At 61.7% G+C, this 20450-nt stretch overlaps 1 protein-coding gene across 7 annotated transcripts in view; it reads right to left on the bottom strand.

Annotated features, from left to right (window-relative positions):
* Positions 1-8754, bottom strand: part of Ccdc187 (coiled-coil domain containing 187) — a 48836-nt gene extending 40082 nt beyond the window's left edge. For 6 of the 7 annotated variants that reach the window (XM_048813336.1, XM_048813338.1, XM_048813340.1 and 3 more), the window contains exons 1-3: positions 2748-7391; positions 1513-1611; positions 428-523 (exon numbers count right to left, since the gene is read on the bottom strand). In XM_048813336.1, the coding sequence (XP_048669293.1) occupies positions 428-523; positions 1513-1611; positions 2748-3315 (763 nt within the window). In that variant the 5' untranslated portion in view covers positions 3316-7391. Of the gene's footprint in view, positions 1-427; positions 524-1512; positions 1612-2747; positions 7392-8638 lie in introns of those variants that run through there. The other variant, XM_048813342.1, reaches the window with a different exon arrangement.
* Positions 8755-20450: the final 11696 nt, after the last annotated feature.

Below are 20450 nucleotides of genomic sequence, written 5' to 3'. Positions count from 1 at the left end.
CCCCACCCACCCTGGTCTGGGTGGGTGGAAGAGCCTGTCCTTGTTCCCGCCTGGAACCCTAAGTCTCCAAGTCCCAAGCCAGGCCAGCGAGGACGCCCGCCCCCCAGACGTCCCGCACCCTCACTTCGGCAGCACTGTGGGAGTGCGCAGTGCCTTGTCCTCAGGGACTGTGGTGGGGGCTGGAAGGACAGGACAGCGCTCGGGCTGTGGTCTTTCACTTCACCATGAGGGACACACACAACCTGCACAGGCAGGAGCCACCCGCGGCTCCTCTGGTGGCCACTGGAGCTGAGGCCCCCAGATCCCAGGTGTCCGGAGTCTTGTGTGTGTGGCAGTGCAGGTGACCCTGTCAGCCAGCCAACCTCAGGACTGAATCCAGAGCTTCTGCCAACTCTAGGGACCCCGTACCCTGGTGCCCAGCTCTCACCTTTGCCTTTGGCCGGTGCGCTGGGGCAGAGCGACTGGGCAGGTTTCTCCCTTTTCCAAGAGATGTTTCTGGTCCTCTTAGTTTTTTCCCTTGGAACTTCAGCGAGAGGAAGAGGAAGAGGGAGGGAGAGTGAGGAGTGGACCCCACGTGGCCACTACACGCGCATCCTGAGTCCTGGGGTTCCGTGAGTGGGTGGGTGACCAGATGAGCCGGGCCCCCCGGGAGCCCAGCAGCGAGGGCTGCAGCCAGAGGGGCGGGGTACCTGGCTCCAGCTGTGGGTCAGGCCAGCTCTGGGATCCTGGCTGGCAGAACACAGGGCCAGACGGCCCCTACACATGTCCAACTGGCCACCACTGCAACACGGGGGCCTGCCTCTGACTGCCTTCTCCCAGCCCCTGCAGAAACCTCCGCCACCCTGCTGGGCCGGGGAACTCAGAAGCCAAGGACATAAAACACCTCCCAGCCTCCTCCCCTCTCCACTCTGGGGTCTCCAAAACCCTACAAGAGCCCACCTCTCCCCACCCCATGCCTGCCTTCAAACAGAGCTGCCCAAGCCCAGCTGTCAGCTGCTCGGGTCCAGCACCCCCGGGTCCAGCACCCTTGGAGGCTGCACGGTGGGGTGAGGCGTGTGTTCCCGACAGCGCAGCCCTCCACTCCCAGAGCAGCCCGCCCGTCTCTCCACCCCTCCTCTGTCTATAGAATGAGTGAGCAAACTCAGCCACGTGTGTCCCCAGGCCCATCCCCTACCTGGAAGTCTTCTGACCCATGGCCCACCCGCAGCACCTCCAGAGCTAGGCAGGGCCTACGTCTGCCAGACGGCCCAGGGAGCCAGGGGCTGGGGGTCCTGGAGGGCCTCGGGCTGGCCGCAAGGTAGTGAGAACACCTCCTTCTGCACAGGAGATGGCTCTACAAAAAGATGCCCCTCCAGCCCCCTGCCCTGAGGGGCCTGGGATTCTCTCCCCTGAGAGGCAGAGGGTTACAGCTCAGGCTCCAAATCCCCATTAGCACCTTCTCAGCTAGGGTCCTCTCTGACCTCCAGTGTCATCTGTAGGTGGGGCCCAGCCCGTGGTATCCACACCACTCACCTGAAGCCTCGTGCTGGGTGACCCGGGAGAGCTCGTGCCCCAGGCCAGAGAGTACTATGTCTTCCATTCTGGGCTCAGCTGCATGCAGGTCGCTGAAGCCTGGGGCATGCACACAGAGGGGGCAGGGAGAAGGCTCAGGGGCAGCACCTTGGGCCACGGCCCGGCGAGGACACCCCTTAGTGGGAAGCTGCCTCATTAGGCCAGACCTGGCACCGACAGGTCACCACCGTGGCTTACAGAGCAGAATCTGCCCTCTTGCAGGGCACTGGCTGGGCTTGGAACCTCCACATGGGAAAGGAGGCCACAGCCCCTGGTTCAATCCCATCCTTTCGAGGCAGCAAGGCTCAGAGGGCACACCCCAGAGCTGGCCAGAGAAACACTGGGAGGGCCACGGAGGGAGCAGCCGCGGTCTCCCTGGCGTTTCATCATCTGTACTTTCAGAAAGAAGCACGCTGCCTTTGAAAAAGTCACAAGGGCCGTCCTGGGGGACCCACTTCCATGAGGCGACCGGAGCCCAGGTCCATGAGACAGGAAATAGAGGGGTGGGGTCTGGGGGGGCTGGTGTTTAATGGGGACAGGGCTGAGTTTGGAATAATGGGGAAGCTTGGGAGATGGACAGAGGTGTGGCCACCCAGCAAAGGATACATTTAATGCCACTAACAGACACTTAGGGATGCCAAAGATGGCAGGTCTTATGTCATGTAGTTTACAATCATCTTTAAAAATAAGCTGCTGCCTTAAAAAAGAAAAAGGGCAGATGTCCATCTCCCTGCCTCCTTAGAAGGAGGCACCTGGGCCAGGCCCCCTCCTGCCCAGCAGTGAGGCTCCCTAGATATGCCACCCCTCTCCAGGCCAGGAAGCGGGTGAACCTTCTAGACCCCACTCTGGCTTCTTAGGGTCCCTGACCACGCAGCTGGCCTGCTTCGGGACCAGCCCCCAAAGCTTCAGGGACAAAGAAACAGACCCAGGTTCTTTCCGCACCCTCCACGTCCCTGTCCTTCCAATGTGATTCAGCCATCAATGGGCCTTCCTCACCTAAACCCAGCTCAGAAGCCCCTCTCCAATCTCCACGTGGCTCTGGGGCCTTGAAGCCCTCGGGGCACTGGGCACATGGCACACACCTCCCTGGTGGGCCACACCGGTGCCCCTGCCTCTGGCACCCTCCCAACCCGCCTGCCTCCTGGCCTCCACAGCCTCAGGCCCAGCCTCCCTCCCCCAGCCAACCTGCCACTGACCTGGGCATCTTGTAGGGGCTGGAAGGGAGCTTGTCGCCTTGCGGGTCTTGCTCCTGGGTGCCAGCGACGCAGCTTTGTAGAGGCGCGAGGCACTGGAGGGTGCTGAGGTGCCCAAGGAGGCGCAGCTAGCCTGCCACTGCGTCTGCGCCCGGATCTTGTCCCTTAGCTGCTCCAGCCGTGGGTTGCTCTTTCTGGGATGCCGCCGGGGCCCTAGCATCTGGGGCGGCCTCTCCCTCCAGGGCCCTCGGGGAGGTGCACATGATTCATGGCCCCCAGAGGAGCCGGAAATGCGGCCCGATGACACCGAACTGTCCCCATCCCTGTCCTCCTGGCTTACAGCCCACAGGGGCAAGCTGCAGGCCTCCATACTGGGGCTTGGCTCCTCCATGTCATCAGACCAGACCACGTGAGGAATCGTGCCATGAAAGCCCAGCTGCTGGGAGGGCCCGGACCACCCCAGGTCAGCTATGAGGTCATCCTCGGCTGCAGGTAGACCAAGACTGTCTTCCCTTGGAAAGAGTGACAGACACAGTTGGTCAGGCTGGCGGCCCAATGCTGAGCAGAGCATTCGAGACTGAGTCCCCTGTCCCTACAACCCCTGCTCCCACAACTGTCCCACAGTAAACACTCTTTCCCAGGGTCCTTGCCCTGACCATCTCTCGTGGGGTCTGACCATGCCCTGTTGAGGTGGGGACCGTCATCAGCCCAATTTGCAGGTGGGAAAACTAAGGCTCAGAGGCCAGCCCACACCAAGGCGCTGGCAGAGGCAGGCCCAGGACCTGAGCGCTGACCTCCATGTCCTGGTGTCGTCCACCAGGGCACTGCCTGGGGAAGGCAAGACCCCTGCAGTCTGCCCCACGCATTAGACGACACACAGACACTACCTGGGCTGGGTCTTCCTGCTCTCCGTTCTCCCCAGGGTCCTGACAGACCAGAGGCCCTGCTGCTGGCTATCCTTGGGGAAGGGCTGGAGTGCTCTCCGCAGGTAGGTGGGCAGCCTGCCCAAGACTGGGGTTGGCATGGCCAGTAGCCAAGGTGGGTGAGCACCAGGGCGAGCCCCAGCCGCCATCAGCCTGACGGTGGGCTCACATGGTGGCCTCAAGGTCTACAGCCCAGGGCCCATCACTGTGCTGGACAGGCTGGCCACTGCCTGGCTCTGGATGTTGGCCTGTTCTGGCCCCCTGGCCTACAGTGGAAGCCCTCAGGACGGTCATTGAAACTGGGTGGGGACAGTGGGTGCAGGCCCTGAGCTGGCAATGGCGGGGGTGGGGGCTTCCTAATGAGTTGCCTCTCAGTGGGGTGGGAGAGAATTCCAGGTGTCCCCATGACAGCATAATAACCCCGTGTCACTCAGCGACAGAGCCTGAGCCCTTCAACTCCTGCTGGGGCTCCCACCAACACTCCCAGATGTCCCCCAAAGCCAGGAGTCCTGGCTTGCGTCCTCCTCCCCGGGAGCTCGAAGAGACACGTCCCAGGGGTTCCATGAACCTGCCCGGCAGGGCCGCGTGGTGGGGTGGACATGGGTTCTGTGTGTGGCTGGTCTGGGGCGCAGCTGGTCCTGAGGTCGAGTCGGGGAAGGGAGACCCTGCCTCTCCCTGAGGACTGTGAGTGCCCGTGAGTTCTCTGCTGCGTGGCTGATAGGGACAGGTGTGGAGATGCAGGAATCTGCCTTGGGATGTGCCCCAAAGGTGCTCCTTTGGAGTGGCCCAGAGATAAGGAGTTGACAGCAAAAGTCCCCTGGTTCTAGGTGGCATGAAGAAAACCTAAGTCTTTATTGTTTTATTTTCGGGGTTGGGGGTGGAAGCCAGGCCCTCACACGTGCCGGGAAGGCTCTCTGACACGGAGCCACACCCCTGCCCTTCCCGGGGCTTTTTCATACAGGGCCTAACCTAGGGAAAGGGTGTCAAGCCAGGAGGGCTGCCAAGCCCAGGCCCCACCTGGAATCTGAGGCCCCCCAGACCTCCCTGCAGCCAGGACACTGCCACAGCCAGCAGGACCCGAATCCAGCCCAGGGACACGGCCCAGCCTGGTGTCCCACTCTGCTAGGGCTCCTGGCTTCCCCGGGGATGACATTTGCAAGAGATCAGAAGTCCCAGAGAGGAGACTAGGGCTGCCGCAACTGGGGGCCTGGAAAAGGCTGAGGAACTTCTGCAACCTTCTAGAGTGTCACGCAGCAGATCTGGGCCGGCACAAGAGGCTGGGGGCAACAGGGAGTGACCATGTGTCACCCACGCCATCCTGGAAGCCTGAACCACTCTGAGGTGACCCTCGAAGACAGCTCCACCTCTGGCTCTCTCTGGTTCCCAGGGAGCCTCCCCACCCTGGGACTGAACGCCCGTCTGCTTCCTACAGACATGGCCCTGGGCCATCCAACCACCACAGGACTGGCCCCTTTATTGACCGTCACCTCCTCTCTGCCGGGCCTTCAGGCCCCCATAGCACCCAAGTCCAGGACTCCCCAGCCCTGCTCCCAAAAGCGGGGGGCAGAGCATCTGAGGATCGAGGCTGGACACACCCTGCCCACGGCCCGCTGCTGATCAGCCCACGGGTTGTTGAGGCCCTGGTTTGACGGGATAGAGCCACACACAGTGGCCAGAACCGAGTGAATACTTTCCTGTACAAAGAGCAAAAGCGTGGAGAGGCCTGGCTGAGGACAAAGCCAGGGCGGAGCAGCTGCTGTCCTGTGGGCTCTGAGGCCACCGCTCGCTGCCCTCTGCTCCCTACCAGCCGTGCTGGGTGCTGCTGGGTCCCCTCAGGCTGCTCAATCACAAGGCTTCAGGACACACTCCAAACCAGGGGGCCCACACTGGCTCCCCAAAGCCTGGAGCCTCTGCTCATGTCCAGTCCATGCCATGGCCAAACCTGTGCAGTCTGTCTCCTGCCCCCACGACCACCACCCCTGCTAGCAGGGTGGGTCTCTGTGCTGGCCGCCGAGTGGCCAGGAACAGAGGCTCCCAGAAGACCAGTGGGCAGAGGCCAGAACCTGGGTCAAGGAGCCTGCACGTGTCCCTGGCAGCACCGTCACCTCAGCTGGGCCTCTGCAGGCCCAGGGGAAGGTCCATGCCAACCAGGGCCTGCTCCTGGACTCCTGGTGCTGGCCAACCCACTACCTCCTTGGCTTCTACCACTGGAGCTCCACTCTGGTGCACAAGGCACATACCCCTTCCCCGGCCCTCTGGCCTCCTCCCTCCCCTCTCCCCCTGGGAGGACAGCCCTCTAACACCCCACAGTGTGAAGGGCCTGCCCACTCCTGTCCTTGGGGGTGCCTGCCAGATCCCTGTCCACCTCTCCTGTGGGGTCGTGACCCATGTCAGCATGTAAACACGCCCCTTTATCAGCAACATTCACTGCATGGCTGGGCACTTGTGCTACCCTGTGACAGTCCCTTGAGGGACGTCCACTTATTACCTTTACTATAGGGGAGGGACTTGGGGCTCAGCTTGAGTCCCAGGTCCAGGGGCCTGGGGGGGTCAGAAAGCTGGCATGCCAAGTCATTCCCACGACCTCCCACACCCCCAGGGCCAGGAAAATCCGCTGCTCCTGGGGGTCCCAGGGCCATGCGGAGCCCTGTCTGAGGGCTGGCTTCTTGGCAGGGTGGGCTGGGAGGAGAAGCCAACAGGGCATCCCCGGGTACCCCTGCCCAGCCTAGGCAGGGAGGGCCCAGGGGCCGAGACACCAGGCACCCTCAGGATCTCAGGCAAGCTGTGCAGCCCTCCGGGCCCTGGCCCACTCCTCTGGGAAGCGAGCGGAACCTCGTCCCCGTGGAGGCGCCCTCGGGAGTCCAGAAGACACATGGAACACCAAGTTCTCTCGGCTGGGCCTGCAGAGTGGAGGAAGGAGCCAGGGAGGGAACCCAGGCACCCTGTCCCTGTCCAGCCTCCCACCCCTGTGCTGGCCCACAGCCACCACCCAGTTCCAAGACTGGGCTGCACAGGTGTAGACGGGGCGGGGCTCATCAGGCAGCAGCGCCGCAGAGGCCCCCAGCCCCCCGCGACTGCGAAAAGCACACAGGCTCCAACTGCAGCAGATGCCTGACTCTGCTGCAATCTGGGCCGCGGAAGGCGGGCGGGGGCGGGAGGCCCCCCTTCTGGAAGCTGGCAGCTCTGCTCTAATTAGCAACACTGTTTACTTCTCACCGCCCCGGCCCTGCTGCACAGCGAGAGGAGAAGGGCACCATGCCCGTCACCCTGGGGGCCCCAGGGCCTGAGGCCACAGTGCCCAGCAACAGCAACACAGGCCCGGGTGTTGGCATGGCACCCTGCCACCAACTGCCCTGCCCTCTGCAGCCCCACAGCCGCCGGCGGCACAGCTGCACCCCGAGGCCACCAGGCTGCCAGGGCCAGGAAGGCAGCAGAGCCTCAGGGTCCCCACAGCAGCCCAGCTCTTCAGGCTCGAGCAGGTCACAGTCACAGCCAGGGAATGACATGTAGAGGGCCAGAGGCTCTGGGCCCCCGAGTCAAAGCACAGGTCTCCCCTGTGGTGCACGCCACACACACACACACACCCCAAGGGTCTGCAGAGCAGGGCAGGGCTTTTCTGTGGGTGTGAGTCTGGGCAGCCCGTCCGTCCAGCCCACTGAAGCTTCCACTGGCCTTGCCCCAGGAGACAGGGGACACAGAGGCAGCAGATGCCAGGGCGGGAAGGAGCGACAGCAGGCTGGGACTTGGGAAGACCGTGGGGAGTGGGTGCCACTGGGAAGCCAGATGGAAGAGGCCAAGGAGTGAGACGAGGCAGAGATGGCACGTGGCAAGCTGTCCTGTCGCGGGTGCTGTAGTCCGAGGCGGCGGCGGGCAGGGAGGGCTGTCACTGCTCCTGCAGAGACCCCAGCTGCACCGCCAGCTCATAAGACCCAGAAGAAGACCCTGGGGGACACATCCAGGTGCCAAGGAGAGGCTCCACCAGGGCCTCGCCACAGAGGGAGGTCCCAGGCAGCCCCTCCACACCCGACCCCAGGCCTGGTCAGCCTCCTCCACAGCCAGGGCGGGCACCTACCTCCCACCTGAGAAGGCCCGTGAGGAACGGGCCTCCTGAGCTGGCCCTCCAGGGCACCCAGACCCTGCCTGCAACACCTTACCTGGGGTGGCCTTGACTCCACACTTCCCTGTGAGGGAGGCTGTGACCTTGCCAACTGTCACATATGCAGAGCAGGGACCCCTCTCAGTACCACCTCCCTCAAATCATGGGTCCTCAGAGCAGCACACAGCTGTGGGACTTGTGACCTGACCCCCCAGCAAGGGGGTGCCACCTGAAAAAGGAGCCCGAGCACACAGCACCACTTCCTCAGGGACCAGAGCCCCCTCAAGGGCTCAGATGGCCAGCAGAGGGCCAGGGCCTTGAGGGTCTAGCTCTGGGCCTCCGTCCTGGACTGCTCCAGACTTACCTCACAGACCCTAATGGGGGCTCTACAGCAAGGCGGGTCAGCCAGGGAGCCAGGCCACATGCCAGAGAGCTTTAGCAGGTTGCCCATACTGGGCTGGGCTGTCCTGGCCAGTGCAGCCTCTCCTTGTCCCCACCCCACTGTCAGGATAATGGATTTGCCAGGTGGGCCCAATACTGAGCCTCACGTCAGCCCCGTCAGGTCTGGGCAAAGCTCATTCCCACTTCACAGACGGAGATGGTGACAGTGCTCACAGGAGCTCACCTGAGCTCGGAGGGAGGCAGCCCTGCAGGCAGGGCAGGGGAGAAGCCCTCCCAAGGCAGTCTCGCTCTGCCTCGGGGCCCACACCCTCAGAGGGGGCAACACAGGAAGATTCCCCCAGGGGAGCTGGGTAGAGGAACAGGGAGCCTGTGCCCCCTGCTCCCTATCTCTGCCCCCCTTCTGCCCCAGCCCCCTCCTCCAGGTGCTTGGTGCAGACTGGGCAGGGTTCAGGTAGATCTCCCCAGGTACTCACCCACTGGAGGGCTCCAGGTCTCCCTGTCTGCAGGAGGACGCTGGGCAGCAGCCACACTACAAGGCCAGAGGAGTCCACAGTGCGAGTGCCCTGGAGCTAAGGACTCCAGGTGCCCAGTTGCTGAGGGAAGCTGCCCCGCCCAGAGGTTGCCAGAGAAACCCCAGCCCTACCAGAGTTTGCAGCTCCTCCTCCTCCCTGTGCAGCCCAGGGGACTTGTATTCCTGTGCCAGGAGCCAGGAGCCAGGAGCCAGGAGCCTCACCCGAGTAACCACCACTTTGAGGTCAGGGTGGGGTGCACACCTGAGGCCCTGTACCCTGCTGGGTCCCATATGTGGGGAGGAGGAGGGACAGAACCTGGAGGTCTCCGCACCACCCAACACCAACCTCACTGGGGAGGGGGTGGGCAGGCACTTGGGACACCCCATCCCCACTGGGCCCCCTGGGGCAGTGGGGCGTGTCTCAGGCCTAGTGGACCTTGGCACTTCCCCCTGCCAGATTGCTGTCCCCTCCTGACTGCCCCCTCCCCAGGGACCATCAGCACAGCTGGCCTTTAACAATGCACCTGGCAGCTGGAGCTAATAGGACCCCGGTGGCAGAATTCTAGCTCCAAGCTTCTGAAACATGGTACCTGTGGCGGGGGCTGCCTGGCTGGGGCCTGGCTGGCAGGCGGACAGGCAGGTAGGTAGACTGGCACCGCTAGGTCCAGTGACACCAAAGTCAAAATCTGTAGAACCACAGCTACAGGACACATGCAGGACTGTGGCAGGTGGCCGTGGGGGCACAGGGCTGCTGGCCTCAGTCTCCTGGGACCAACCACCCTTACTCCTGGTGTTGAAGTTTTCCCAGGGGTCCTTAGACTTGAGTTTTTCAATGTGCAAGGCCTGGAGCCCTGGGGGCCTAGGCGTCCTCACTGAGAACAGGCAGCTGGTTGTAGCCCTCCTAGGCTGCCAGCAGGTGGCGCCCTCTCCCCATCGTGGTTTGGGAGTCCCCTGCAGGGAGGTGGTGGAAGCAGGAACTGAGGGGCTCTAGGCCACCCATCACCCACCCCAAGAACACTGGAAAATAGCCCCCTTCCAAGAAACTCCTCTAGATATTTAGCAAATTTGGTTTGGGCACAAGCTGGGATCGTCCTGGTCTTTGGAATACTTGGGTGGGGGGACTCTGCCTCCTGAGGCAGCCTCCAGGGCAGCAGCCCTGGGCCCTGGATAGTTGCTCAACACAGTCCTAGGCAAGGCCTCCTCAACCAGAGCTGGGCTCCCCACAGCAAGACCACCCTGGAAGTGGCTCCGCCCATGGCCAGACAATCTGGGAGGGTGACGCCTGTGGTCAGCAGACTGGGTGCTAGAGCTTTGTGGACTTGCCCAGGCCATCTCCCCGCCACGCCAGGAGGGGCCTGGCTATCCTGGACGAGGGCCAGTTCTCAGGCTCCTGAAAACTTGCCCAGGTGTGCTTTGGGCCAGGTGTGCACTGGTTCTGGGCAAGTGGGGATACGGTTGACTTTGTCCTTCAACCTCAGAGAAACAGGGAGAAGCCCTGCCCCGGGGCTGAGCGTGGAGTCTGGAACCTGCAGGGAGGAGCTGAGATCCTGGGAGGGTTTCTGGATATCCCCTACCAGTGTCCCCTCACCCTGGGTGATGTCATCCAAGTCAGTCAGATATGACCTCCACATTCCCAGAGGGCCCAGCCGCCCTCCTGCTGCCCGGACCCAGCTCCGGTCCCTCGCTATCTGCATGCTCCCCAGCTTGGGCCTGGATGCTTCCTGGCACTGCCCCATGGATGCTGAGGTCCCTGTCACAGTTGCTGGAGGTGGGGGAACACAGGTGTGTGTAGGCCAGGAAGTCTCAGGTCCCCAAACCCCACATACCAAAACAAACCTAATTTTTTTTTTTTAAGGAAATGCACCTACTCAAATAGGTCTCTAGCTTTGAAAGCACATTCTAGTGCAGACCTCACACTTCAGTTGGACCTGTGCTTTCCTCCCGGCCCTGGCACTCCAGCCTCACCACCTCCTCTGCTGCGTTCTCTCTGGCTTATAGCAGCAGGGACACCACTGGCCCTCTCAGGGAGGCACAGGAGGCCTCAGGTGGCAGCAGTGAGCCACATCCTCCCAGGGGCAAGTGTCGGAAAACTCCCTCTGAACCAGCAGAGTCAGGCTGCTGCCGGGTCTCAAAACGCGCCTGCCCCTGCACTCAGGGTGCTGGCCATCCACACCACTGGCGTCTGTACCCGCTCTGCTCCGGCCCTCGGGGCCCTTCCTCCTGGGCTTCTGCTCCATGTCAGAGGCAGTGGCCCCAGCACTGCGTGTTGGGCCCACCCAGGTAGCAAGGACCCAGACTCTTACGACCTACACACTGGTTGGTTCCCCCCACACCAGAAGCAGGGCTGGCACCCAGGGTCTTTCTGCACCCGCTCACGCTGAGCGCCCACACAGCTCCTCTGAGGGTGCCACTCTGCCTTTGTGCTGGGAGCACAGAGAGTCATGGAGATGGCAATGACATGGTGACCTCCATGGGCAAGAGAGACTGCAGCCACCAATGGGGCAGCCCAGCCCCTTCCTGCAGCGTAGGTTAAAGATGGTGACCGAATGGGGGATGTCGCCCAGCAGAAAGCCGGCTTTGCACAGGAGCCCAGGGCCTGAAGAGTTGGCCAGAGAGGGGAAGCACACAACAGTCTGAAGCTGACCCTCAGTCCCTCTCTACAGGGCCCTGCGGTCACTGCTCTGAGAAAGGGAGGCCTGGTCAGGGCTGTGGGCACTGTGGAGCCCAGTCACTGCTCCCTGTTGGAGCAGGGATTTCCAGGCTCCACCAGGATCCAGCTCACAGCGGCCACTCTCCTGCCTCTGGACTGCACTGGGGCTGGTGCACCCCCGCTGGGCCACCCTGGTCTGGGGGATGAAAGATCACAGTAAGGGGGTTGCAGGAGCCTGTGAAGCATGTCCCTCCTGGCCAGCAGGCTGTCCTGCATGTGGGGGCCAGTGGGGCCAGTGTCCTAGAGGACCTCAAGGGAGCAGTGCTGCTGGGCCCCCCACAGCTCTGCCTGGTTACCAGCCCTGTCCAGCTGAAGCAGTCAGACCCCGGCATGGCCAGTGACTCTGCCCAGCAGGGGACCATCCCAGCCTCTGGAACAGAGGCAGGTCTCTGCTAGTGTGAGAGAGGAGGCTCAGAGCCCCGTCCTCCTCAGCACCCCGCATTCTATTTTATTTTTTTATTACTTACACATGACAGTACAATGATCTTGACATATCATGCATTTGAATCAAATGGGGTCTGATTTCTCATTTTTCTGAGTGTACAGGCTGCAGAATCACATTGGTCATGCAGTCACGTACATACATACAGCAGTCATAATGTCTATTTTATTCTGCTGCCCTTCCTATCCCCCCTTCCCCTCCCCTCCCCTCTATCACCCCGCATTCTAGACATGCCTCCTGCAACCATGCTCAGCCCTGCCAGGGCCGCCTCACCTCCTGCCTTGGCCACGTTTCCTCAGTGGCATGATGCAGCTGGCTGATTGAGCAAGAGGCCTCGGTGGTGCTAAGGGGTGGTGGCCTCAGGTGGCAGCTGCCTGCCTCGTGCTCACTCACCCAGAAATTCTGAGGGCTGCCTCATCCATAAAAATTCTACAGGCCTAGCGGTCAGGGCGTTGCTGGGCATCCCTTCCAGGGTCAAAGCTAGGTCACACCTGTGGGACGGTCAAGGCTCTGCTGGTACACAGGCCACACCCAGGGACATTCTCTGGCTACTTTCAGGTGACTGTGAGGCTGCCAGGTTTGAGCAGGACTCAGCACAGGGCCAGCTGCTGTGTAGGCAGACCTGTCCCCAGGCTGTGCGACCAGCAGACCGTGTGGTGTTGGATGCAGTAGAACCCAGGGGGTGGGGGAGGGGCGAGTGCCAGCCAGAGACTCACGGCCCAGGTCCCTGGGGTTGAAGCCAGCTGACATCCACTGTAGCGAGTCACATGCTGTCATGGACCAAATGTAGGTACGTCTCCAGAAGTCATGTTGAAGCCCCAACCCCAGTGTGGCTACAGGAGGTTGAGGTCTAATGACCTGAGAGCAGGGCCCCGGTCAGTGCTGGCCCTCTCAACCCCAGCAGGCCACGTGAAGACAGAGCAACAAAGGACACTGGTGCAGAAAGAGCCCTTGCCAGCAACTAGGGCAGCCAAAGCCACCATCATGGACTCCAGCCCCGGACCGAGATGTGGCCCTGTATGCCCATACTAAGTCCCGTGGTGCCCAGGTGATTCAGCAGCCCAAGCAGACTGAGACACCTGGCCTTTGGAGAGTGCACCCCCATGTGCTTCTGGATCCCACACGGAGCAATCATCTGGTCAAGAGCCAGTTTGATGGGCAAGAACTACCTGTTGTGAGCAGGGTCCCATCAGACCCAGTACTAGGGTGGGGCGGACTCAGCATGGCCACTGCCCAGGGAAGGTGGGCACACCTAGGATGGGGCATCTGCACCCTCCTCCAGCCCACTCCTCTGGCTCCAGTGGGGTCTGGTGGGGCCAGCCAGAGGAGGAAGAGCTGGCCACAGCCCGTTATGGATAGGCTGGCCCAGTACAACCCCAGAAAGATGGTGGCCGTGACTCAGTCTACCCCGTGGCAGCCCTGGGAGGCCAAGGTGGATGGGGAGGGCAGTAAGTGTGGGAAGGGAGACTACACAGTCACGGGCAATGGCAAGTGGCCAGCTAGGAACCAAACCGAGAAAGACTGACCATCAGGGAAGGACATGTGTGTGGAGGTATGGCGATGGGCACCCGGTAGTAGAACAGTGCATGAAGACCTTCACGCTGGGATCTCTGTCCCAGAGCACCCGCCAGCAGGAGACGGCCAGCAACTAAGTCCAGGGCTCTGCCCAGCCAGCTGAGCACTGTCACCCACCACCAACGCGTGGCATGGTGCAGGGATGCTGTAAACTCCTGGGGACCAGGTCAGTCCAGCACCGCTGCCCAACAGTGCCCAGGCCACCAGCTGCAGAGGCAGGCTCAGCACATAGGGTGCTGTGCTCACCAAGGCCAGGCTCCCCCAGGGCCTCTGTTCCACAGGGCCAGCCGTCCCTTCTCCCCGAGCACACGTGCTTTCTGGGTATGGGTTGGGTTTGCATTCGCAGGGCCTCAGCCAGCACCATCCTCTGAGGTTACGGGGTGCCTGGTCCCCCACAACATCCCATAAGACTAGGGAATCCACTTATACCAAAGCAGGCCCGTGACCCTCAGGAATCCTGGAAAACAGAACCTCATGAGTGAGGGGTGGTCCCCAGCAAGCACGGACACCCCTCCAGGAAAGACAGGGCCCAGCTGCAGGACCGTCCCCAGCCCATCAGGGGCTCCCTCACTGGCAGAGAGTCACCTAACCAGGGCCACTCTCTTCTCAGGGACTAAGCAACAGGGGCAAGGGCCCAGCCACTTCAGCCCATGGGCCACACTTGCCCAGAGCCCTGAACCCTGCAGGCCTGGCAGGCCTGGGTGGAGCTCAGACCCTCCCTCTGCCAGGTGCTGCCCCACTGCATGTCCTGCATCCAAACCCCGTCCCACTGTCTGCTCACGGAGAACCTGACCTGGATATGGGGAGGAAACTGTGGCACTGAAGGAGGGGACGAGTCGGCCTTTCCCTCCGGTGGAGCAGACCCCTGAAGGTTTTCTGTGCTCCTGCCTGGGGGAGAAGTGCAGAGGCAGCCAGGGTGCTGGGGGCATTCAGGATACAACATCCCCCAGCTCCCTGGCCATCAGCACAGGCAGCCAGCCCTCAGCTGTCCCACCCTGAGGGTCACCCCTCCAGAGACACATCAGGTTTGTGAGGAAGGCACAGACGCTGGCCCGTGCCTCCCAGGCCTGGGGCCTCCGCCTGCTCCCCGGGCCCTGCTGCCAGCACTCAGCTTCCTCCAGTCCAGGGGGTGCACTGGTTCCCACCATCATCTTGGTCTTGGTGAGTGCAGTTTAAATGCCAGCTGGCCATGGTGCAGGCCTGTGGCCCCAGCTCTTCAGGAGGCTGAGCCAGAGGAACCCTTGAGCCCAGGAGTTTTGGGCTACAGTATCCACCCTGAGTAGGTGTCCCATACTAAGCACCAAAGTAGGATGGAGCCTGTGATAAGCCACTGTGTGCAGCTAGCAATGAGCAGGACCAGCTCTAAATAAATAAATAAATGAATAAAGTGAACCGATGCCTTGCTGTCATTTTAATGGAGCTTCTGAGGGGTCCGAGTCGATGCTTGTGGCCAGCCTGCATCCCAGAAGGGAAGTGCAGCTGGTGGAGCGGGATGGTACTGGGCGTCAGCTGCCCCCAGCTTCACATTCACGGTGGCTCCAGCCTGGCCCTCTCGACTCTGCGGCTGCTGCTGGTCAGGAGGGGGTCTTCTCCCTAACTGTGAACCTGTTGGCTCTGAGCGGGCCATCTTAGTCCCCAGGGAAGAGGGAGAGACTGGAGAGGTGTTCCCTGCTCCTGGGGAGAGGAGGTCACTTGGCTGATTTCCATTTTCATGTGGAGCCAAGCAGGAAGGCTCCACAACAACCAGTAGCTACAGGGGCTGGGGGGACCCCCATGCAGAGCCCTTTTAGGGTCCCCACGAGCTCCAGAAGCCTGCGCCTGGCACCCTGCTCTGCACCCTCCCCACTCACGGCAAGCAGTCCCTGTCCTCAACCCCTGGCAAGGTTGTACCCCAGCTGCTGCACCCCCCATGGCCCCTGCCAGGACTCAGGGCTGACACATGCCCCTCTGTTCGACCTGCCTACCTGGCTTGTGGCTGGGGCACTGGCCTCTGAGGGCAAGGGAGGCCAGGGGGCTAGATGATCGGGGCTGGGACCACTGGCTTCCAGGAGGACACCCAGAGACCACAGGGGGCTCCGTGGAGGTGGGTGGCCTCCTCCAGGTTCTGCGGCTACTTCAGGTATGGCGGCTGGCACCTAGGTGGCGGACACTACACAGAGGAGCTGGCCTGTAGCCACTGGTCAGGCCAGGGGAGAGAGGCCGGGGAAGGGCAGTCCAGGAGGGCCAGGCCCTGCAGCTTGCTCTTGTTCCTGTCACTTCTCTGGGCCCCTGGCCAGCAGGCAGCTCCTGTCCTCCAGCCTGTTGGCCCTGGAGGTTCCTGGGATCCCTCCAGTCTTGTGCCAAATGAGGGCGAGCAAGCTTCCAGGCCCACAGATGAGCCCCATGCTCTGGGGAGATCCAGGACCACCTGCCCAGAGCCCCAGGCCAGGCAGGAACATGCAGCTCAGGATGGTTGGAGGGGTCAGCACAGGCTTCACAGTGACCACTGTCCATGCCGAGGGCTTTGTTGGTAGGACCTCATTCACCAGGTTCCAGTCTGACAGGAGAGGCCCAGACAAAGCCCCAGCTCGTGAGCAGCTGAGCTGGGTTTAAACCCGCACCCTGGCTGGTCCCTTTCTCTGATGGCCAGGCCAGGACCTCCTTTCCACGTTGTCATAGCCCTGCCAGGTCCCACATAGTGATGCAGCCAGGGCTTCCAACCATCTGGTCTTGACTCAAGGGAGAGAGAACCCCTGGGCCACCTTCATGCCATGATAGGAACTTGCCGTGCCCCCTGTGGCACTCTTGCTGAGCCCAGGAGTCTCAGGGATGTGATTTCCCCATGTTCCAGATGAGCAGGGTCCAAACTGAGAGAGGCCCTCTGCATTCATAGCATGTGCCTGGAGCTGCGGCTCTGGGTGGTCCCTGCCCACCTGGATCCTACAGGTGTTCTGCCCTGACAGAGGGGAAAGGAAGCAGTGGAGTGTCCCCAGTGGACTGGATGTTGGAGCACACCCACAGGATGGGTGGAAAACGGCCCCCTCCCCATATGTTCTTGAAGAACCCTTAGAAATGTGCCTTAGTCCATTTGTGCTGGTATAACAAAATACCTGAGACCTGGTAATTTACATGTAACAAATTAATTTCTCACAGTTCTGGAGGCTGTAAAATCCAAGTTCCAGGTACAGGCAGATTTTGGGTCTAGAGAGAGTTACTCTATGCTGCCAGATTGGGCCTTCTCCCTGTGTCCTCACATGGTGGAAGGCAGCCCGGCAAGAGGCCGAAGAGGGCCTGGTTGATTCTCTCTTGCTGATCCCATCAGCGACGGTGGTGCCTTATGACTCAGTTGCCACTCTAAGGCCCCTCTTTTTACTGCCTCCACACGGAGGCTGAGGTCCCAATGCATAGATCTTGCAGGGACACAAGTGCTCAAGCATGGCTGTGACATCTAGGAGAACACTTACAGTGTGAAAAGTAGAAAAGGAAGGCATTCACCATGTCTTCCAGAGGGTTCTGCACGAGCCCCACAATAGCCACTCCTGGAACAGGCAGCACCCGGGTAGGCTGACCACTCCTCAGAGGGAAAACCTACTGCTTTCCGTTTTGGAGGGGCTGTGCCGGCCATGCTGGGTGGCAGGTAGACCGTCCTAATTCTGTTGGCTTTAGGCTGATGTTAGAAGACCCTCACCCACATATACCCAAGGCTGGGGGTGCCTAGAGCTGCCCTGGGGAGCCTGGAGCCCACAGAGACTCTCCCGGGTATGTGTGTCTCCCTGACACTCACAGGCCACACGTCTGCCAGGCCCAGCAAGGCACAGACAGAGGCAGGCCCAGGAGGAGCCCCACAGATGGCTCCTGGGGTGTACAAGCATGCACCTGCTTCCTGTGTGCCCTGGGGACACACCTGGTGACAAAGCTTATAGCTGCCAGCCAGTGCCCCAAGAATGCTGCATGGCCAGGTGTCTCACAGTCGTATGGGTGGCATGTGTCACCCAATGAGGAGCATGAGCCCTCGTGGGTGGGGCAGACTGTTTCCTTCTGGGATCCCTGTGGACATGCATGGGACCCTCCACTCACCTGCAGCCCCCACTTCCTAGGAACTCCAAGGCCCCCCAAGGAGACAAAGAGCAATGGGCAAGGCCATTGTGACAGGCACAGGCTCACATCCATGAGAAGGAGGAGCCCTTTCCCAGGCTAACAAGATTATTTGGAAACAGTAGTAAAACAATGTTCTCTTCACTTGAGCATGCATACTTGACATGCTCTCCCCCACTCCTGGTCCTCCTCTCCCCTCCCCAGTTTGGAGTCCACAGAAGAGATTGCCGGAGTCATCAGATCTGGGTTGGCTGGATGCCTGCTGGTGGCACCTGAGATGGTCCCAGCCACCCTGGGCCCTGTGGGAGCAGCTTTGCAGGAGAAGGGGCCCCAGGAGGAGGACAGGGCTGGATGCCCACCACCAATCTGTCCCTGCCCTGGTGAACCTCCAGGGGGTCCTGGAGAGAACCAGGTGCTGGGTTCCCTGGCTGGAGCTCATGAGGGACCCACACCACCCTTGATCTCTGCAACTCCTGAGCCCGGGCCTCCTCACTCCCAGGGCTCAGCCCTCCACCATCCTGCTGTCACCTCCATGAGGCTGGCTCAGAGTGACAAGTGTAACACGGGCTGAAGTTTAGGGCCAGGAAAGCAAAGCTTGGCTTCAGTGCCCACAGCCCAGCCAGGTGAGCTTGGATGACACTGCTGTCTCATCTGTCAGGCAGGATGACGTGGCACATGCCAAGAGCTCCGGGTGATTACGGGCAGGCACGTGGCACATGGCTCCAGGCGGAGGGCTGGTGATGACCACCACAAGCATGCCCTGGGTGTGGTGCTCTGAAGGCAGTGCTCGGCCAGCTCCCCGGGCCAGCTCCCTGGCCCTGCACAGGGGTGTTCCAGAGGCCCGTCCTCCCTCCCTCTCCCTGAGCTGCTGGTCGGAGCTAGGGGGATACGTCCAGAATGGGAAACTGCTTCTCTTCCCTCTGACGCCCTTTCAGGCCCAGTAGGGATGGGAGGGGTGGCTCGCGGCCTCCAGGGGTGTCTGCCTGACTGGCACCAAGAGCCACCAGGGGACTTTACAAGTGGCTGTTGTGAGTGTCCAGGTGTGTACAGAGCGGCCAGGGAAGGGGAGAACAACACTGGGGCAGCAGAGTGGACGGGAGTGCCTTCTCCCTAGACCTGCTCCCGGGGCCTCCTTGTCCACGCGGCAATGTGTGTTGGGCCCATCACCTGGGCTTTCCCTTGTCCCATTCCAATTGGAGGGGCCCTTGTGGGCTCTCTTGACAGGAGACAGTCAAGCCCTGGATGGGAGAAGACCCCCCTCTATGTAGTGTGGTGAGGCATGTACCCCCACTTGAGTCAGGAACAGCTGCAGGGGTGACACTGTGACAAGCACATGCAGCCCCAAGGCTCCCTTGTCCTTCCTGCAGTTCATACATCCACATTCACAGTGACAGAACTGAGGTTCAGAGAGGAAAACAACTTGTGCCAGGCTGCACAGAAGTGGGACCAGGGACAGCCCCAAGCCCAGCTCATACTAACAGTGTGGGCAGCTCACTCTCAAAGCCCTGGGAGCTCTCGATGAGCCTGGCTTTCCCAGCTTGGGGGCTCCTGCTTCCCTGCTTAAGGAGGAAGAACCATCTTTCCAGCAGTGACGTCTGTAACACTAGCAGGCCTCCTCAGCACAGGTCCCAGCTGACCAGGGGACCCACAGGGCCTTTCAGAGCTCCCCAGGCCTCCGGAAGACAGCAGCAGTGGGGCGCAGGCCTGGCCCAGGTGGCCCATGGCAGACCCAGCTGTATGATGCCCTTGTGAACAAGAGGTGGCATGGAGTCCAGGGTAGATTGCTCTTGGCTGGAGCCCCCAGGGACTGTGGCGAGCAAGAGGGGTGTCTCAGCCAGTGGTGTCTCCAGCCTGCTGAGCACCCAGGCCCTGGTGGAGCCAGGAGCAAGGCCCTGCCGGCTCCTGCGGTCTCTGGGGGAGGGCCTGTGGGACGAGGCAGGAGGGAGTCCAGCCACAGCTCCAGACGCAGATGGTCCTGTTCTCCTTGCCGCCTGCCTCTTCCCCAGGAAAACAAACCCGCTCAGGGCCACCAGAGCCTTTTATCTCCTGTCTGTGTCACATCCCCTGCGCCTGAAGCCACTGCACTATGGGCTGCTCTGCAGGGGTCTGGCTAGGGTGGCCTTGGCATTTTCTGACCTTGGGCAGCTCTCCCAGGAGGGCCGGGTGTGGGGAGGAGCTCCTGAGGAATGGACACAGCCTCTTCCCACCCCTTGGACTGTCCCTTGCCATCACGGGTCACAGCCACAGTGCCAGGGCTTGCAGTCTCCCGACGAACCAGGAAGACTGGGCCTGGGGCTGGAGAAATAGGACCAGTGAGAAGGTGAGACCCCAGCAGGCGGCCTGCCCTGGGTGGTCCCAGCCACCCTGGGCCCTGTGGGAGCAGCCTTGTAGGAGAAAGGGCCCCAGGAGGAGGTCAGGGGCTGGATGCCCACCACCAATCTGGGTCGCCCATTGGTGCCCAAGGCTGGCTGGGGGAAGACTCTGAGGGCAGCACATTCTGCTCCCAGGGCTTCAGAGGAAGGAGGCAGCAGCAAAGCACAGGTTCTGGGACCCTGGGTGGGCTCCCCAGCTGCCCTCCCTGCCCCTTCTCCAAGGAGGCCAAGGCTGGAAGGGGCAGCAAGAGGTCCCCAGAGCACAACTTCAGGGAGGTGAGGGCTTGCAAGGGTGCCACCAACTCCTCTGCCAGGCCAGAGTGTTCCTCCTCAGCACCCCAAAGCAGGCAAACAGGCATCCCCATGGCCCTGCACCCCACCGCCAGGGGCTGGACGGGAGGAGCAGAGGAGGACGAGGCCGAGAGGCAAGGAAAAGCTGGCTCCTCAGCCCAAGACAAGGCGCCCGAGGGTAACCACCGCAGCCGCGCCGGTCACAGGCAGCCCTGCCCGGCGCCGGCCGGTCGCTGGACCCCTGCAGGGGTGGCCCGCGGGCCTGCCAGCCCCCCAGTTCCCGCCCTAGCGGGCGGCGCGGCGTGGCCGG

This window comes from Marmota marmota, unplaced genomic scaffold (assembly GCF_001458135.2).
Source record: "Marmota marmota marmota unplaced genomic scaffold, marMar, whole genome shotgun sequence".
Taxonomy (NCBI): Eukaryota; Metazoa; Chordata; class Mammalia; order Rodentia; family Sciuridae; genus Marmota; species Marmota marmota.
The sequence above is the reverse complement of the archived record's forward strand: the minus strand, read 5'-3'. Positions and strand labels throughout refer to the sequence as shown.